Here is a 19,781-nt window from a genome sequence, read left to right on the forward strand (position 1 = left end):
GTTTACAAGAGCAAAGCAAGGCTGTTATCGCTTAACCTTCAGTGTCAACACAACGCTGTTATTTTTCAAGCTAAGCGTTAGCCCTACTCTACAATTTAACCCTTACAGGGTGAACTACAGCCCCCCCAAAGACTGGCACACGCTTAACGACCTCTTCCTCTTTTTTTTTTAAAGTTATTTATTTATTTAGAGAGGGAGACAGAGCCCACGCGCACTCAAGCAGGGGAGGGGCAGAGAGAGAGAGAGGGAAAGGCAGAGAACTGCAAGCCGACTCCGCACTGCCAGCATGGCGCCCCACGCAGGGCTCGACCTCACCCACAGTGAGATCACGACCTGAGCCTAGATGAAGACTCCTGACACTGACCCGACCGAGCCACCCAGGCGCCCCATAATGGTCTCTCTTTAACCCCGAGTGTCCAGGGGCAACGGCCACCCGCAGAACCAGCGAAGCGGCATCCCGGACCCGCCACCAGGCGGCGGGAGCTCACGCCCCGAGAGACGCCCGCGCGGCCGGGAGGCGTCACTCGCGCGCGCCGAGAGAGACGGGCGGGGCCGATGACGTCACGCGCACGCCCCAGAGAGGCCGGCGCGGTCCTGTGACGTCACGCGCGCGCGCGCCCCGGCGAAGCGAAGTGGTCGTCGGCGCCCGACGGTCGGGGGCGTTCGCCATGGGCCCGCGCGTGCCGCTCCCCCCGGAGATCCAGCTGGCCCAGCGCCTGGCCGGGAACGAGCAGGTGACCCGGGACCGGGCGGTGAAGAGGCTCCGGAAATACATCGTCGCCAGGACTCAGCGGGCCGCAGGTTGGCGTGGGCCGGCGGGGCGTGGGCGCCCTGCGGGCGGTGGGACCGCGGCGGGGGTCGCGGGGCGGCCGGAGGCCTGCGGAGGCGCGGGGCCGGGTGGGACCTCCGAACCACGCGGGACCTCCACGTGGCCGGGCCGGCGCGGCCTCCGTGTGGTGCAGGCCCCCCTGTCCTGCCCGGCGAGCTCTCGCCCTGCGCCCCTCTCCTCTCCGGCCCCTTGCGGCTCCTCCAGGTGGTGGTGGTGACCACGTGTCCCTCTTCGTGGACACCCCCCCCCCCCCAAGCCCTTACCTCCTTTTCCCAGCTCAGACCTCCCTCCCCCTGGGAACCGGCGTCGTCATCAGACCGTGTGTCCTGGTATCTCTGCTACCCGGTGTTCGGGCACTCGGTATTTTTCCCTCAGGGCGGCATTTGTTGCCGTTGGTAGTTTTCTCTTTGTGTAGTCACTGGGTTGTGGTCTGAGTTAGGTGCAGTGTGGCCTCTGCCGGGGCGGAGAACGTGCTTCTTGTGAACTGATCTCTCTAACGCTGGTTCTGAAAATGTGGCCCCTATCAGCAGCTTCCGCGTCACCCGGGCACGTGTTAGAAATGCAAATTATTGAGTCCCATTCCAGCCCTAAGGAGTCAGAAACCTTCCAAGTGATTCCATTCCTAGTGCTAAAGTCTGAGAACCATTGCTTCAGGAACGGAGTGCCGGGCACATTTTTAGGACCCCTGTAAATATTTCAAGTGCTTTTCTGTAGCTCCCTTACTAGTTTGAATGAATTAACTTTTTCATTTAAAATTTGAAGCTTAACACAAAAATGCACAAATCCCAAGTGTAGAGCTGAATGCATTATGACAGACGCATGCAGTGTTGAGAGTCCAGAAATGGAATATGGATACTTGTAGATTCTTGTTTATCGGATGAATGAAATGGCTGTTACCTGGGAGACTAGGCCCAGTCCCAGCGGGTTCTGAGTTGAGAGGATGGGCTGGAGGAGAGGGCCAGGTACCTTTACAGTGAGAGGCTTTGATGTAATTCGGGCAGTCACATTTCTCTGGCTTTGTTCCCGGCACTAAAATCTTGGTTTACCTCGAGTGTTGCTGTTTCTGGTGCAGGTGGTTTCACTCATGACGAGCTGCTGAAGGTTTGGAAAGGACTGTTTTACTGCATGTGGATGCAGGACAAGGCCCTCCTCCAGGTGAGCGTATGAGGCGGTAGCAGGAGAAGCCGGAGTAGCTGTGCCAGTGGGAGGACAGATGGGCATTTAAGGTAGCCTCAGACACTGGGTGCACTTTCACAGCTTCGATGCTGTATTTTTTATTTTTTGCTAAAAAAACAAAAAACAAAAAACTGTGTTTTTTGGTTTTTTTTTAATGAAAAATGGAACTACCCTACGACCCAGCAATTGCACTACCAGGTACTTATCCAAGGGATACAGGTGTGCTGTTTCAAAGGGGCACAGGCACCCCCATGTTTATAGCAGTGCTGTTGACAATAGCCAAAGTATAAAAGAGCCCAAATGTCCACCGAGGGATGAATGGATAAAGGAGATGTGGTATATGTATATATATATATATATATATATATATATATATATTTACATATATATATTTATATGTGTGTGTGTATATGTATATGTATATATATATATACATATACACACACAATGGAGTATTACTCGGCAATCAAAAAGAATGAAATCTTGCCATTTGCAACAACATGGATGGAACTAGAGGGTATTATGCTAAGTGAAATTAGAGAAAGACAAATATGTAACTTGACCCGTATGAGGACTTTAAGGGACAAAACAGGTGAACATAAAGGAAGGGAAACAAAAATAATATAAAAACAACAGGGAGGGGGACAAAACAGAAGAGACTCTTAAATACAGAGAACAAACAGGGTTACTGGGGGGGCTGTGGGAGGGGGATGGGCTAAATGGGTGAGGGGCATTAAGGAAGCTACTCCTGAAATCATCGTTGCACTATATGCTAACTGACTTGGATGTAAATTGAAAAATAACGAGTGAGTAGACAAAAAACCAAAAAAACCCAATATTGTAATAAACATCCTTTTATATTAAAATTTTTTTAGCGTTTATTTATTTTTGAGACAGAACATGAATGGGGGAGGGGCAGAGAGAGAGAGGGAGACACAGAATCGGAAGCAGGCTCCAGGCTCCGAGCTGTCAGCACAGAGCCCCACGTGGGGCTTGAACTCACGAACCGCGAGAACGTGACCTGAGCCGAAGTCGGATGTTTAACCTACCGAGCCACCCAGGCGCCCCTCTCTGCTGATGCTTCTTGTTGTAAGACCACGTTTCTTCAGGGTCTGAGAGCGGTTTTTACTGTTTACCACGCAGGAGGAACTAGGGAGGACCATTTCCCAGCTCATCCATGCTTTTCAGACCACAGAGGCACGTGAGTATCCCTGCCCTGGGGTAAGGGCAGAACGGCTGAGCGTTGGCTACCGGACGTGGGAGGCTTGCGTCCTGAGACCTAGAGAAAAGGGAGGCCCCGTTCTTCCTGGCGTCTGCTGGTGCTTAACTGCAAAACCCTGCTCTAGGTGTCCGACGGTATTAACCTGTTTATCCACCGCGGACCCAGCTGGAGTCTAAAGGGCCGGTATCGTAACGTTTTAAAATAAAAACGGAGACCTAGTGCAGGGTTGCCAAATTGCTTGGCTGAGTCACCTGATAGTTGGGGTGTTCCCTCAGTGTTTCCCCAGCGCTTCTGTTTTTGTCCTGCCCAAGATGCGTCGTTCTCAACCCTGCTGCCTGCCCGCTGTGATCACTGGGGCCTCTTTACAAATCTTGATGTCTAGACCTGGTCCAGATGAATGTGGCTCTGGCGTTGGGGCCGGGCGCCGGCAGTGTTGACCTCCCCACGGTGGTCAGGTGGGCCACAGCCAGGGTGGCCCGGTGTCACCCTGTAGATAGTGTGGCCGTTGCTGGTGAGGACCGGGCGGGTTTAGTTCAGTTACACTTACGTGGGTGCAGTAGTTGCAGTTCGGGGTGCACAGGTAGTCGAGGTAACTACATCTGAGCAGACAGCGGAGGTCTGTGTTTTCTAACTTGTTCTCTCTGAGAGCCTGCAGAAGGCCAAGTAGAAGGAGTCGCCTGGTGATAGTCGTACGAGTTGGACTTGGGCTTGTCTGTTATTGAAGCGCCTGACCAACCTTTGCTGTTGGAGAGACTTGTCCCAGGAGATCAGGGAGGCCCCACGTGTGTCCCAGGGTCAAGGCGTGGGCAGGGCTGGTTCCTGGAGGCCTTGCTCCTGGGCGTGCAGACACCGTCCTCTCCCCGTGTCCTCACCCGCTCGTCCCTCTGTGTGTCTGTGTCCTGATCTCTTCAAGTCAGATTGGCTTAGGGCCCCCATCGCTCGCCTCATTTTACCTTCGTTCCCTCTTTAAAGACCCGATCTTCAGATAAAGTTATTCCGAGGTCCTGGGGTTAGGGTTCGGCGAGAATTTGGGGGACACAGCTCGTAGCACTGTGTGTGACTTCCCGCCATTGGTGGGGTTCTGTGCCTGAGCGGGTTAGGGGATGTGGGGGCCGGGCGTGGGTGTCGGGGAGGGGGAGGGGGCGGGGGGACTGGCTGGAGCTGCTTCTCTGCTGCCGGCTTTGCCAGCTTTCTGTGCCTGTTCTTCAGAGAACGTGGCTGCGGTTTGAGGTTGTAGCTGGGCGCTTGCTTTCTGAGGTCCCTCCTGGTCCCATTTCTAGGCTCGCTTCCTAACACCGCTTGTGAGCTCCGCGGCCTGGGGCAAGGACCCCAGCGGTTGGTTGCGCGTGGCGTCCTGACCGGGTTTCTCCACATTCTCTCACCCCACTTTGCAAAGCAGCATCCGTGTTCCCCTGTGATTCTCTTCTGGCCTTTCTCCTTCAGAGCACCTGTTCCTTCAAACATTCTGGCAAACCATGAACCGCGAGTGGACGGGCATTGACAGACTGCGCCTGGATAAGTTCTACATGGTGAGGAGGCTCTGCGTTCTTCTCTGGGCCCCGCCGTGCCGGCGGCGGTGGGCATGAGGGCAGGTGGGGGAGAGCTGGGGGCACGGCACCGAGAGATGTGGCCTCTGAGCCTTTCCTGCCCTGCCTGGGCAGCGCGGTGGCCCTGAGGACTGTGACCCTCGGGGGGAGCACGGGCCCGCGATTCCACAGCGTCTGCCCCATCTCAGGGTCGGTGAGCGTGCAGACGGTTCAGAACGTAATGCACGGGCTTCGGTCTCAGGCAGGGGTGTCAGAGTCACCCGTCTGGGGAGAGTCGGTGGTGCAGCCATCGCATCCCTGCTGGAGAGGCCGTGGACCTGTGAGCCAGCAAGCCTCCGTCGGGTTCGTGCCCGAGACACAGACCTCGGGTCCACGGTGGGCTCCAGCCTGTGATGTTTTCCTCTGCGTGAGGACGATTCATGTGATAGTTGTGTGCAGAATCCCCTTTTTCTTTTCTGTGCTGCATTCCTGCGAACTTCGGTTACTTGTCTGCTCTCAGAAATGCAGGACAAGTGGAGTTTTACGCACTCAGGGTCTTGCCGTCCACTCCCCTCCCCCCCATTTGAACCGCAGTCTCGTTACTACCGTGGTATCCGCTGGGACTTGGGGCAGTGTTGCCGTCTGAGAGCAGGGGACCCAGTGGGAACCCAGTAGGGCATTGGCTGGGCCTCACTGAGGACGGCCCCGTGGGGCTGTAGTTACTCGGGATCGGCTGCCAGCTCAGACTTGGCCCAGGGCTGCGTGGACACTGTGTATCTCAGATGTCAGGGTGAGGACCAGCTAGCGGGCAAGGCCCGGAGCCCAAGTAGGAAGGAGGGTGGGCGCTAGGGCAGTCGGGGTGGGGCCAGGGCCCGAGCTGTGCACGTGCACTAGATGCAGGTTTACAAGACAGAGGAGCTTCTGTGTAAGTCAGCTCCCCGTTCCCTGAGATGCAGTTGCCGCGACCTTGGAAGGATGGCTTCTGTTGCTTGGTGGGGGCCCGTGTGAGCGCGCCCAGCAGCACAGCCCCCTGTAGAGGCCAGCCCTCTTGGTGGCGCCGCCGGCCCCAGGAGTGATGTCACATGAGACCCCGTGTTCCTAGGCACGGGTCTTCTGGCTGCCAGCTGTGCCCTGTGCACCCTCTGTCCCTTTGCCACTGCCGGACCCCTCTGCGGGCGTGCTGCTCGGCCTCTGGACGGTGGGGAAACCGGGTGGAAAGGCTGTTGCAGTGGGAAGCGGGGAGTTGTGGGGGGGGGCCGGGACCTGATGTGAAGACGAGAGAGCGAGCGAATGCTTCCATTCTGTCGGGACAGCAGCCCTCGGGAGGCCCAGAGGGGCCGTTCTCCGTTTCAGACCTGGTTTTCCCAAAGCGCTCTGCCTCCCCAGGGGGGACCCACGCTTGGTTCCCTGCTCCCACCCCTGAAACGAGGACACTTCCGTTTGGCTTTTGTTGATGGTGCTGCCGGTGCCCCCGGATGTGTCCACTGTGAGCTGGAATTCCGGGTGCTCTTGGAAGGTGGGAGCATCCCAGCCTGGGGGCAGCGGCGTATCCTCTGGACTCAGGGTCCTGAAGCTTGGTGTCCGGCCCACCAGCAGCTCTGGGGGGCCTGCTGTGCGCTCTGGGCCACAGAGACGACCAGGGTGGAGGGGATTCTGGGAAGTCGGGGCCTTGCTCCCACTAACGGGGGTCTCTGTTCATGCCACAGCTCATGCGGATGGTCCTGAACGAGTCCTTGAAGGCCCTGAAGATGCAGGGGTGGGAAGAAAGGTTGGTACTCATGGTGCATCCTGAGAGCCGCTGTGCTTCTCAGGGGCGAGCCCACGTTCCTTCCCTGGGGGTTGGGTCACGTGCCTCTTCTTTAGCTGTTTGTCATAAAGAGACGTCAGTCTTCCCGTTAAAGGGTGACCCAGTGGTGCTTCATAGGAAGGCATTTGTAACATCATAGTTGGTTCTTGTGTTCTCAGAAGTGAACATTTTCAGCCTCGATGGTGAGTTCTTACTCTGAATCCCAATTGAGTTCTCTCATTGTAAATAACGTAGTGTCATTTCTCGATATAGTTAACGCACAGCCAAGGTGGTTGTTTTTGTTTTTTGTTTTGTTTTCATATGGGGTGGCATAGTTGGCTCTGTTATCAGTGGTATTTGCTTCCAGTTACAGAAATTTTTGACTCATTCAGACTTGTCACTTTTGACAGTGGTGCTTGTGATGAGGGAAGTCCGCGTCCCCCACATTAAGAGGCCCCCTCGGTCTGTGGCCGGCCTCGGGCTCCCCCGGGCTCCGGGCTCGGGGGCTGTGCCGAGCCCCAGCCCTCCTCCACCCTCCTGGGCCCCCCGGGACCACGGCCGGCAAGGCCACCTGGGCCGTGCCTCCCAGGTATGGCACCACTGTCTACACTTTCAGGAGGCAGGCCGAGGTCTGCGGCTCCAGATGGGTTTCTGAGCTGCCATTTTAAAGCTTTTAAAATTAAAACTCTGTTTCCTTACACTTTTTTCTCATTGTGAGAGTGACACTTCCCTGTATAGGAACTCAGAACACATTTAAGATGCTGAACAGCAACAGGTAACGACCTTTAAGGTCGTGCGGGGCACAGAGGGGCGTGGAGCAAACACCACATTTGCAGAGCGCTTTTTTATTTCACTGATGATGCATCGAAGACGCCCCCTGTGTCCCGTGTTCTGCTGCAAGGTCTAGGGAGCGGGGAGGGTCGGAAACAACATACTGTTGAGTGGTTTCGTGATTAAGAATCGTATGTATGCTAAAGTGCTCACTTCAAGCATGCGGACCCTAAAACCAGTGCCACTGGCCTGGCTGCTGCACCAGGCGTGTGTCCCAGCCCAGGCGGCGCGTCTTCTGGAGAGTGAGGGGACGTCCTTGTCTCTGGCCCGCGTTTTCCCGAATAAACACGGATCGGCAGGAGCGGACCGTAGTTCCCTGATTATGCGTGACTTCCTGTTTAGGGCAAGGGTGCCTCTGCTTTTGAGTGATTTTCATCCTTTACTTCCGGGGGGGGGGGGGTGCCCGGGGTCAGGCGCCCACCCGACGGGACTCAGGATTTCAGTCCCCGTAGGTGGCTGGTGCCTGAGCAGAGGGGCATGTTAAAGGGACGTCTTATTTCGGTTAACTCTTCGGTTTATCGTTGCGAGAGTAGTTCCAGCCTCGTTGTGGGGAATTGAATGCAGAGGTCCTCTTGAAGAAGCTGGTAGCCTCCCATCGGCCTGGGGTCACCAGTGCTGTCCGCCCCGGCTGTCCTTGCAGCCTGTCCCCGTTCTCGCACAGCCGGATGGCGCCGGTTGCCTGGCAACGTTCGTTACTGGCACAGGCCTGGGAGGAGGGGTCCCGGGGCTGAGCCGCAGACAGCATCCTTTCCTAGCCAGCGAGTCCCCGTGCGGCCAAGCGTCCGCTTCAGCCGCGGAGCTCGTTAAAGAAGGCGCGTTTTACAATTCAGGTGAAGGGAACGCTACGTCACTCTGCACCTCGATGCATCGGGACCATCGAAGGCTGGTCGCCAGGGCTCTCTGACCTTGGAGCCCCAGGCCTCAGACCACTGAAAGCAGCATGCTAGGGGAGGGCAGACGTGGTCTGCCCGGGCCACGTACTCCATGCAGTGGAACCGGGGAAGCGGCTCTTCCCCCTCGCTGGCCTCCCCTCCTTTCTTTGCCCTGTCCTGGCGTTCCTTCCCCTTGAGGACGGAGCCGTGCGAGACGTGGTGGTGCGGCCTCTTGTCACTCCAGGCCCCCGGCGTGGTGATGGAAGGGAAGGCCCTCGTAGCTGAGATTGTCTTGCCACGTGTGCTGGTGCCGACAGTGGTCCCGCGTCTGTAATGACGAGTCCTTTGTGCTGGAACAGACCCGCCCGGGTCACCAGATCGGCACCGGCGGAAAGCGGCACGTTGGGAGGATGGGCGCTTGCCTGTCACCGTGCCCCGTCAGAGTTCCGCTTCAGGTAGAGGGACCTCACTGGCTCGTGGCCGGCTGTGGCCGCCTGCTGTACCTGCCCGTCTCCCTCCTCAGGCAGGCGGAACGGCTGCTGGAGCTGCTGACGACAGAGATCCTGCACCCTGACAGCCAGGCCCCCAGCGGGGTCAAGAGCCACTTCCTTGAGATCTTCCTGGAGGAGCTGAGCAAAGTGGGCGCCACGGAGGTGAGGGCGGCGGGCCGAGGGTGGCGGCCGAGCCCCTCGCCTGTGCTCAGGCACGAGGGCCTCAGGCCACGCCCGTCTCTCCTCGTAGCTGACGGCGGACCAGAACCTCAAGTTCATCGAGCCCTTCTGCACGATCGCCGCTCAGACTAAGGAGTGAGTGGCAGGGGCTTCCTCCGGCCGGTTCTTTCTCGCCGAATTCCCCGGATGCCCACCTCCGGGAAGAGAGGCTGAGTCCCGTCCGGGTGCATGACAGGGCCACTGGAGGGTGGCTGCCGTGGGCGGGGCTGGATGGATGGGCGCGACCTAACTGGCCTGCTCCTGTGCGGCTGCCCCTCAGCTCCCTGGTCTTGCATAACATCACTCGGGGCGTCTTTGAAACGATCGTGGAGCAGGCCCCGTTTGCCATCGAGGACCTTATGAATGAGTTGGAGGCACCAGAGGAGGAGGAGGGGACGCCGGAGGACGAGCGGGAGGAGGACGTGCCGTCCAAGGAGCCACGGAGAGGTGAGGGTCACAGCGCATCTGGTGTGCCGGCACCCGTCCTGGCCCGGCAAGCTTCGGTGCCTGCCGGGGTTCCCGCATTCGCCTCTGGCCTGGTCCCCTTGTTCCTGAGCTTACCCCCAGCTTTTATCCGTGGCCCGGCAGCCGGGTTGACTTCCAGAAACAAGCACGTGTGTCTTTCCCCTCCGGCCTCCCTTTCCCAGGATGCGATCCTGACTCCCTGGCTCCTTTCTGACTTACGGTTCCTCCCCGCTCACCCTTCCTCTCCGGTCCCAACCCTCCATCACTGGGCCCACCCGGACCACCCTGTTTAAACAGCCTCCCAGCCCCTGCCTTGGCTCGCTCACTGGGTTTCCCCACAACACATCTCATTTTCTGGGATAAATCACTTAGATAAATGACGTTTGTCATTTGTGGCCCTTTCTCCCCACCGGACGTGGGCTCCCCCAGGACGGCGAGGGTTGTTGATCACAGCTGCGTCCCCAGTGCCGGGAGCGGCACCTGGCACAGACGAGGTGCCCACGAGCCGGGGTGGGTGAGTGAGTGGATGGAGCGTACCACGGGGAAACCTGTCACGGGGGATGTCCCGGGGAAGGGCTTTGGGGTCTGTTCACCGTCTCGATGCTCATGTGGGTCCTTGTGGGACGTCAGTTGATCTCAGGTGGCCTGTGGCCTCGGTTGTGGCCTGCGGCTGCAGGCGTGCGTCTGCCGCCAGCTTTAGGACTCTGCCTGCCTCTGACTCTTCTTGTGCGAAAATATGCGTTACCTGAAGCTTGCTACATTAACCATCGTTAAGTGTTCAGTTCGGTGGTGGTAAGCGTGTTCACACTGTTGTGCAGCTGTCCCCACCATCTTTCTGGAACTTTCCATCTTTCCATACTGAAACTCTGTCCCCGTTAAACACTGACCCCCTCCCCTCAATCGCTCCCTCCCCAGCCAATGGCGCCCACCATCCGTTCTCTGTCTCTGTGACGCTGACTGCTCTGGGCCTCATATAAGTGCGTCCCACGGGATTTGTCCTTTTGTGGCCGGCTGATTTCACTCAGCATCACGTCCTCGAGCACGTGTCAGTTTCTTTCCTTTTCTTTCTCTTAAGGTTGAATAGTGCACCACCGTGCATAGACCACGTTATGGGTGTCCAGTCACCCATCCAGGGACCCTTGGGTTGCTTGCACATTGTAGCTACTGTGAGGGACTCTGCAGTGAACATGGGTGAACAGGGATTGCTCGGAGTCCCTGCTTTCAGTTCGTGGGGGCAAATGCCCTGAAGTGGGATTGTGGGATCATACATAATTGTTTTTAAAATTTTTGGGGGACCCCCCTCCATGATGTTTCCACAGCAGCTGCACCGCCTTGCATTCCTGCCAACAGCGCACAAGGGGCCCCATGTCCTGTTTTGCTGGCGGGAGCATCCCCGTGGGTGTGAGGGGGTGTCTCGCTGTGGTTTTGGTCTGTGTGTCCCTGATGATCGGGGATGTGAACACCCTTATGCGCTTGGTGGCCGTCTGCGCGTCTTCCCGGAGATGGGTCTGCCCTAGTCCTTTGTTTTGGGCAGGGGAGGGTGCCCTGTGCCGCTGAGTGTTAGGGGCTCCCTGTGTGTTTTGGACACTCACGCCTTGTCGGGTTTGTGATTCGCAGATGTCTTCTCCCTCTGTGCACTGCCCTCTGGGTAGCGGCTTTGGATGCACGGAAGTTTTCATCCTCATAAAATTCAATTGCCCTGTTCCCTGTGTCTTCTGGGCCACACCTGAGAAGTCCTCGCTGCGTCTAGTCTCGTGAGGGCCTTGCTTTATTTACTTCTCAGAGTTACACTGTTTGAGTTCTTACGCGTGGGTCTTTCACCTACTTCAAGCTGATTTTTGTTTATGGTGCGAGGTCAGGACCTAGCTTCGTTCCCTTGCACATGGATGTCCAGTTTTCCCAGCACCATGTGTTGAAGAGCCTGTCCTTCCCCAGTGAGTGGTTCTAGAGCCCTTATGGAAGGTCATTTGACCACGTAGATTCAAGGGTTAATATCCCCCCCCCCCCGCCAGCTCTTCACGCCCCCAGTGGAGCTCTCCTGGTGGCTGTGTTTGTGCCCCCAGCGTTTTATCCGGCCATCTTGTGTATCTTGCCCATCCTTTTCCTCTGTAGCCGAGTCGCCCCGACACAGGCAGGTTTAGTAGTCTCCTGGAGGGCCCCCCGAGCCTGCCTGTGGCCCTGCCGTCCCCCTTCTCTGTCCCGCGTGCCTGCCTGCTGTCCAGAACCATGCCGTAGGTAGGCCGTGACATCATAGCCCCGAGCGATCTGAACACTGTCTCTGCGGCCCCTTGATCCGGGGCTCTCCCGTGGTGGCATCTAGCACCCCTCTTCTTTGTCTCTGGAACTTCTGACGCTACGTTGGCTGTGTAAGACGCCCGCTCGTGATTCTTAGTTTCGCTCTAAGGACTGCTCAGGCCCCGCCGCCTTTGGGACGTTGCTTTCGTTTCCAGGCCTGCAGTGGCACCTCACCCCTCGGTGTGAACCCCCACCCCAGCCTGCACCTACCTCTGCCCAGGTCTTGGGCCCTGGTGCACGGGGCTCCAGGTTCCCAGGTGTTTGTGTTGGGGTCCTCTGCACGCTGGGTATGTGCACCTGTTCACGGAGGCCCTTTTGTTCTAGGCTCTCTCCACGGGGCCGCACCTGACACGAGCGAGGAGCCAGCAGGAGATGGCGAGGACAGCATGGGCCCCGTCCTCCAGGTGGGTGGCCTGTGTTCGGGGCCTGGCTCCGCCTCTGCTCTCCAGGAAGGCGGGCGCTCCAGCCCCTCACGTGCCGAGTCACGGAGTCCTCGCAAGCGGTGTGCGCCCTGTTCGCCTCTTGGAGCACTAGACCCATGAGATAGCACTGCCGATGGGTCACCTTTTGTGTTGCGCTCGGGGTCAGAACCCGGCAAATAGGACCTGTGACTTCAGGCCCATTGGAAACGTACACTTCCTACTAACTTTTCAAACGTTGACTTCTTGTTAAAGGAGTAGGAATTAGGTGTATGGCCTAAGTAGCATCTGTCAGAGTTGAACGAGTGTTTTCTGCTCATCGTGATGTGGCTGCCCGGGGCGCGGCGGGCGGGTCACAGAGAGGCTGGCCTGGGTGGGCCCTTTACATTGTCAGCAGCGCTGGGGTCCTGCTCGCTGCCTCATGCCTTGTACGTGGTGTTAGCGGAGGGGACTCGGGAGGACGTCATCAGGACCCGTCCTTGTGACCCCGTCGGAGAGTCTGCATGTGGTCTGCGTGCTCTCTCTGCTCGGTTTCCGCTCCCAGAGCAGCTGGGAGGTGACTGGTGTCTCTTTTTGGGCAACAGTTTGACTATGAGGCTGTGGCCAGCAGACTGTTCGCGGCGGCCAGTCAGCAGGACACCCCTTCCCAGAACAGGAAGCGCCTCTACAAAGTGATCCGGAAGTAAGTTGCCCTTCCCTCTGTCCTTGGCGTTGCCCTCGCTCCTTTGGCCTGGCGCCTTCCCTCCGTCCTGACCTCAGAGCACGGGTGGGGGGCTTCATCGCGGGCGGCCCCGTGCAGAGACGGGCGCGGCCTCCGCCCTCGGGCAGCGGCTGTGGCCGTGCTGAGTGCCTGTCTTTCCTTGCAGGTTGCAGGACCTCGCTGAAGGTGAGCATCTCGCGCCAGGACCCCGGCCTTTCTCCTGGGCGTGCACTGGCTCGCGCGGTCACCCTCACGGCTTGACTGGTCTGCGGAGGCGGGGCTCTGTCTGGGGAAGAGGGGGCCCGAGGGGTTCTGCGCTCGCCCTAGCCCAATGCTGTGGCTGTCAGCCCTGCACGTGTGCTAGAGCCCCGGGGGCTTGTGACGCTCTGCTGGCCCCCCGGGCGCGGCGGCCCGAGAACCTGCATTTCTAGTGAGTTCTCAGGCCTGCCCTGCTGCTGGCACGCTGTGTGGCAGACGGTAGCACTTCTCAGTGTGTGGCTGAGGGGGCTGGTAATGAGGCTTCTTCTGAAAGGTGTTTTCTCGGCCTATGACTGGAGACGGGCATGTCCATTTCGCTGTGAGAACTTTTAAACGCAGAGCGACGTCGGGAGGGTGTCCAGTTCTGCCATCAGTATTTACTGTCCCTGCTGTGTCACATGTCTCCCTCTTCCTCCGTCCCACCGTAGCCCCAACTACTTTGGGCGCACCGTGAGCTGAAGTGTGGTATTTTTAGGTAAAATTCATGCACGTACGTACGTGCGTGCGTGTTGCATACGTCTGGGTGTCACAGGCGCTGTCCCCGTCAGCATAGAGAACATCGCCATTGGCCCGGAGGGCGGTCTTGGCTCCCTTTCAGCATGAGGTTTTTAGGGAATGGGTCACGACCCACCATCAGCGCTGCAGGAACCCCCCCCCCCCCCACTTCCTGCTGGCGCGGCTTCGAGCCGGTCGTGGCTGTGGGGGCATGAACACGGTCTTCCCACTCGCGGCGCCTGGAGGTGGACCCTGCATGGTGGTTTGCGGTCCTGAACGCGCACCGACAGCATCGCAACCTGCCTTTTGCCTCCTGATCACCTGCCTTGGTCCCTAGGGCTCTTCCCTGAGGATGACGTTCCGGAGAAAGCCTGCAGGAACCTGCAGGAAGACAGGCGGGAGAGGAAGACGAAGAAGCGTCTGCCCAAATCTGCGTTACAGAACAAGGCAGGTAGGATTCGTGCCTTGGTGCTAACCTTGGTGTTCACCCACGGTGCTCACCGTCTCAGGTCCTGGCATCTACCCTTTGAAGGGTGTCCTGGGTCGCCACTGCTTCTGCCCGTGCCCAGGCCACCTCCCCCCGTGTTGGCTTATGCCCGGGCCCTTGCTGCAGTCAGTGGCCCAGCTCGTGCAGCGATGCTAGGCTGGGCCCCGGACCCAGCCTGCCCCATCCTGCGTTCCGGGCCTCCTCACCCCTCGGGTCGCGTGTTTGTCGCCACCTCCTCTCTCCTGAGTCTGTCTGCTGGCTTTCCTGGAGGTCTGCTTCCGGTCCTCCTGCCCGGCCGGGAGCCACCATAAATAGCCTCGCGGGTGCCCGATGGCTGTGGCACTTGACCTCCACGCTGCTGGGACGCTCCTGAGCCCGTCGGTGCTTCTGTGTGGGCTCCCTTTGTGTGGCCCGCGTGCGGCCCTGGAGGCCGCAGCGTCTTTGGTCCGGGTGGAAGCGAGGCAACCAGGCCCCGGCGCCTTGTTCACGTGGCCTTGCTGTTGTAGGGAAAGGCGGCGAGGAGGACTCGTGTCCAGACCTGAGCTCCGGAGCTGAGAGGATGGCGAGGCGGCAGGGCTCGGGGGCTGAGCGCACCGGGCCCCAGGAGCAGCCCGGGGGCCCTGCTGGGAGAGGGGCTCGGAAGAGGCGGCGGCGGCGGCCTCGGGCGGGGGCCAGAGCGAAGGTGACCGATTGCCAGGACCTGCGGATGAGGAGGCGGCAGCCGCCACGGAGCGGGAAGTGACCCCGGCAGGCCCCGCACGTGCGGGGAGGCCCTTCCCTGCGGCCCCTCCGTCTCGTGCTGAGGTGAGCGGGGGATCAGGGCCGCAGGGCCCCGCTCCTAAGACTGTGTCCCCATGGCAGCGGCTCCTGACCTGCTGTGTCGGCAGAGGGTCGGGCCCCTTGCTCGGTGGCCGTGCCCCAGGCCCGAAAGTGCTGGCGCCGTGCTGACCTTGGTCAGGAACCCCCGAGACGTGAAAGTGCCCTGCAGACCCTCTCCCTGGGCCAGTGACCCGCCACACCCCGGGGCGTCCATGAATAAAATGCTGTGCAGTTCTTTCCAGCAGAGTCCCGCTTCTGGTGCATTCGTGCAGGAAGGGTTCCAGTGGGGAAAACTGCTAGGTGCTTGTTCCCAGTAGTGTTTGTATCTCGTACCCGTTTTGTGGAGAAAAAGTTCACACACGTCTCGAAATTTGGGAGAGGACACCGAGCGTTAATTGTGGTTTTCTGGACGACCTCTTCGCATACTTGTGTTTGGAGCTGACAGTCAGCAGCCGGGCTGACACAGAGCCGACTACTGCTTGGTTGGTGTGTCCGAGGCAGGGAGGTCGGCTCTGCTCATCCCTCAGCCCTGACTTGTGGGTGGACCCGTGGTGCCCCCGTCTCCCTTCAGCACCTTTAAATTCAGCGTCGGCCCTGCTGCTCATCCTGGTGGGTCTGAGGCAGTCGTGTGTTGCTGGAACGTGACCGGGACCCTGACCAGAACCAGGGTGCTGTGAGAAGCCCCTGGCCCACGAATGCGGATTAGGAGGACCGTAGGTGTGAGTCAGTGCCACGTGGGTCCCTGGTGGCCTCCGGGCTCGGGGCTGCGTAGGGGACAGGTGGGCACCATCTGGGTCGGCCCGCCGGGTCACTGCTGAGCTGAGGTGTGTGGGTGAGCCCAGCAAGAGGACCGCACAGTCTCTCACTGAGCCCCGGTTCCTTAAGCCTGCTGCATGCGAGGGCCGGTGGCCCCCGGTGGCCCCGTTCAGTCAGTTCAGCTGGGTGGGCAGAGCCAGGGGCCGACGGGGCGGGCCCCTGGACCCTGGAGGGCACGGTTCCTGCTGTGCAAAGTGATTTGGAAAAGCAGCACATCCCACCCAGAGCTCGGGCCCAGGCAGGGGCCAGGCGGACGTTGCTGAGGCCTTGTTTCTTCCCTAGCCATTGGTGCCGTTTTGTGTGTGTGGCGGGGACGGCCTGTGCTCTGTTGTCTCGGCCGAAATTTCTTTGGTCAAAAGGTAAGGAAACAGCCACATGCGGAATTTGTGAAGAAACGAAAATCCGACCAGATCGTAGCCCTCAAACCAGAGGATCTGTGGCTTCCTCAGTGCTGTTTCCAGGCGGTTCTCCGGCCACGCTGTGGTCCTTCCCTTACCAACCGCGTCGTGTGGACGATGTGACCGTTGGCGCGCTGGCCAGCTGTGGGCGGCTTGCGGTCGCCCCTCCCTGTCAGGACGGGCTCTCCTTGGGCCAAACAGGGCAACCTCGAGGAAACGGAAGGTGACCGCCACCCAGTGCCCCCAGGAGAGCCTGTGTCCAGAAGAGGACGTGTTTATTACTTGTGTATTCTTTTTCTAGAATCACTTTACTGAGCTGTAACTCACAGGCATTATAAGTCACCTCCATCGAGCGTAGGGCTCCGTGGGTCAGAGTTACGTAACCATCCGCATTCCAGCCTTTTGTCAAAGAAACCAGTGTCCTTGAACTGGCCCTCTCGCGGCCCCCACCGCCACCCCAGCCCCTGGCCAACCCTCACCCATTTTCCGTCTGCGTGTTCTGGACTTTCCATGTAGATGGAATCATCCCGTGTGGGTCTTCTGCGTGCGGCTTTTTGGTGCGGATTTTTCTGTGTGCATCCGTGTTGTCCCACGTCGCCCGGGCCAGGACTCCATTCCCTGTGTGGCCGAGTAACGTTCCACCGTGTGGATGCCCAAGTGTCACCTGCTGTCCGAAAGCACAGTGTTCCTGTGAGACCTTTCTTCAGCCGAAACGGCATAAAGCAAAACAGTTACCGTTAATTTACGTGGAAAGTTTTTTGGGCGTTTCCAGACCCCAAATCTCTTGTGATTCTACTCCCCGGGACTTACTTTGCTAATGGAGACCCAAAATCAGTCGTGATCGAGCCCAGGTGCTCACGGACACAGCTCAGAGCCCTGGCAGCTGGCGGCTGACGCGGGTCCTGGGAAGGAGGTTGGCGGGGCCGCGCCGGCTGCTGGGGTTCGCGCCGCCTCTGTTACAGCTCGCTGCGGAACCAGTGCTGGACGCTCTTCCCGCTTTTTGTCTTTTTTTCCCTACACGCAGAAGTCTTCAGATTGAGTCTGATTAGCAAGAACTGGTACTGACGTAGGTGTTTCATAAAAGCGAAGCGGAGGATGCCTCCACCGCATTTCCGTTAACCGTTTGTGCGCGGGGCGCTTGTGACCGCTAGTGCCGCTGTAGACACGCACGAGCTTCTGCGGGGACCCGCTCTCGCTCCTCGGTGCGTACCCAAGGGACGGAATTGCTGGGCCGGGCGGTAGGTGACTCCTTGACCTGCGTGAAGATCCGCCAGGCTTCTCACAGTCGCCACACCTCCTGATGTTCCCACCTCTGGACGGGGCGCAGCTTTAGGCGGGCGCTCCCTGGTGCCGCTTGACCTGTGAGCCTGTGGCGTGCCCTTGGCGCCACGGCGCCATGGCTGATCAGAGCGGACTGGCGGCCTTGAGGGTGCCTTGCGGCTGCAGAGAACCCACCTGGCCCCTGTGCGGGGGTGCGCTCCGGACCGTCTCACCCCTGCCCCTGCCTGGTCCCGCTTGGACCTGAGTGGCTCAGCCGTCCACCTGTGTGCTGTTGGGCAGGAGACAGTCACTCTGAGCCTTCACTGACCTATCTGTGAAATGGGGGTAACATGGCCGGGCTGGGGATTATATTGCTGTTTTTTCCAAGGCAGCCTGAAACTTACAGAGGAGTCACAAACGCGATGAGCGTTTTTCACCCAAACCGCTTGAGAGTTGTGTGCTGACTTGATGCGTATCACCCGGAATACTTTAGGTGCATTTTCTGCAACCAGCGTTCTCTTAACCACAGCACCGTCATCGAGTCAGAATTAGCATGGGCCCCTCTGTGCCATCGAAGCCTCCGGTCTGTTCAGCGATGCCCTCTGCAGCCACGAGACCCCATCTGGAGTCACCCGCGTCTGGTTCTCGTTTCTCTTCAGCTTCCTCTGAACGAGACCAGGTCCTCCGCCCTTGTGTACCATCCAGGACCTGGATGTCGGTGGATCTCAGGCTGGCGATTCCGTACATCGTCCCCACTGCGGGTGACTGGTGGTCCCTCGCGTCTAGACTCGGGTCACCCCTCTCGGCAGGAATCGGAAACAGTGCTCGTTCTCCCCGTGTCCTGCCCGGGCCTCCGCTTTCCACCTGCCCTGGTGCGGAGGCACCTGCTTGTGAATGTGGCCCCTTCCCTTGGTTGCTAACGGTGTGTGTGGCAAGGGCCTCCGCGGCCCCCAAACGGAGCTTCTCGCCAAACTTCATTTACTCGCTGATTGACGTACATCGGTGGCTCCTGGTTTCCTGTTTATCTTGTGGGTTGTAATCTGTCCCTGCCACTTATTCTAATAGCATGTCCCGTTTGGGCCAGTGGGAGACTTGAGGCTGGCTTCTGCTCCCCGTAAGGAGCCCCCACCACCCCTCACCTCTGTCACAGTAAGAGTCCTCAGCCCTGGGACTGGCCGCTTCTCCACGGAGCACTGACTCGATTGACGGTACAGCCCTGCCCGGCTCGGGAGGAGCTGGTGTGGACGAGGGCCTACTGGAGTCCCTTCATCTTGTGTTCTGCCACCGCGTCACTGAGACGTACCTCACGCGGCGTTCAGTTCTCCTGCTTAAAGTGTCCTGTCCGGGGGTTCTTCAGGTATCCGCAGGGGCGTGCCTCCGTCACCACGGGCCAGCATGGGACATTTGTACCCATCCCCCCAAAGAAACTCCATAGTGGGGGGCCTCTTAACTTGGAGAAAGCCTGTGTGAGGCTTCTGGACCGGCAGGAGCCCCCGCCAAGAGGTGGTGATGGGTTATTGCTCACAAGGCTAATAAATGAATTTACAGTTTTCTCGAACCACTGAGAGGTCTGGAACACATACAGCTTGTGTCTGAGGCGACCTGAGGAATTCTCTCCTGGGTGCTTACACAGTAGCTCTGGGGGTCGGTGGTCAGGTAGGGGCCTCTCGGGACCCTTTGCCTCCTCTGTGTCAGCAGTACAAGTAGGTGGGACTGGAGCTTTGGTCCGGGGCACGTGGGCTGCCCCTGTGCCGTGGGGTCTCGGCTCACCGACCTCGGAGATAAGTCTCGTCCCTGCCTCGCCTTGCTTGGCAAGGCAGGCCTGGCCTTGAATCAACCGGAGGGGAGGGCTCGAGTCAGCCAGGGCCGCCTCTGAGTTAACTGCTCATCGGTCGCTACCGTGACCCAGAACTCCCGTTTTAGCCACAACCAGCAAGGGGTCAGGCCCGCTGCTTCGCTTTTGTAATGAGGACCGGGCGGGTTGGGTGGCAAAGCAGGGGGCAGCTTTCACCCAGGGCAAAGAGACACCAGGGCTGCGAGGGAGGGGGTTTGGTTGGGGGTGAGGGGCGGGCAGGTGAGGGGGTCCTGTGTGCTGAACGTTCAAGCAGGGGTGTGACCAGCCAGGGACGTTCAAGCAGGGGCGTGACAGTTTTGCACCTGTCCCGTTGGTAGTGGGATAGGGGGTGAATCTGGGGACAGTCCTGCCAGCCCCCCTAGGTTGGGACGCCTTCTGGCCAATGTCTTGGGTAGGTCCGGCCTTTACACGCACTGCCTTATAAAAATAGCCTCTTAATCACTAGGGCCTGGCAGCAAAGGACAGTCTCCTCATCCCCAGCCCAGAAGTTCCCCACGTGGGCAGCAGGGCTTAGATGGATGACCCAGACTCCAGGTGGTTGTGGACTTAGTGGGGTGGAGGG

The 19,781-nt window shown here is 59.0% G+C and overlaps 1 protein-coding gene across 3 annotated transcripts; it reads left to right on the forward strand.

Moving 5' to 3' along the window:
• Positions 1 to 609: 609 nt before the first annotated feature.
• RRP1 (ribosomal RNA processing 1) lies at positions 610 to 18,922 on the forward strand. 3 transcript variants are annotated; one of them, XR_003971642.1, is made up of 14 exons: positions 610 to 801; positions 1,902 to 1,984; positions 3,149 to 3,206; positions 4,671 to 4,756; positions 6,460 to 6,521; positions 8,766 to 8,895; positions 8,984 to 9,048; positions 9,233 to 9,399; positions 12,037 to 12,116; positions 12,716 to 12,813; positions 12,998 to 13,017; positions 13,922 to 14,035; positions 14,578 to 14,875; positions 16,621 to 18,922. XR_003971642.1 is itself a non-coding variant. In XM_030328791.1 (13 exons), exons 1-13 carry the CDS (start codon positions 669 to 671, stop codon positions 14,811 to 14,813), a joined length of 1,332 nt encoding a protein of 443 aa, XP_030184651.1. In that variant the 5' UTR covers positions 610 to 668; the 3' UTR covers positions 14,814 to 16,082. The 3 variants fall into 3 exon arrangements, 2 of the variants coding, with proteins under 2 accessions (XP_030184651.1, XP_030184652.1); XM_030328791.1 differs by lacking the exon at positions 16,621 to 18,922 and having other exon boundaries at positions 14,578 to 16,082; XM_030328792.1 differs by lacking the exon at positions 16,621 to 18,922 and having other exon boundaries at positions 13,922 to 14,031; positions 14,578 to 14,715.
• Positions 18,923 to 19,781: the final 859 nt, after the last annotated feature.

Source organism: Lynx canadensis, chromosome C2, assembly GCF_007474595.2.
Source record: "Lynx canadensis isolate LIC74 chromosome C2, mLynCan4.pri.v2, whole genome shotgun sequence".
Lineage (NCBI taxonomy): Eukaryota > Metazoa > Chordata > Mammalia > Carnivora > Felidae > Lynx > Lynx canadensis.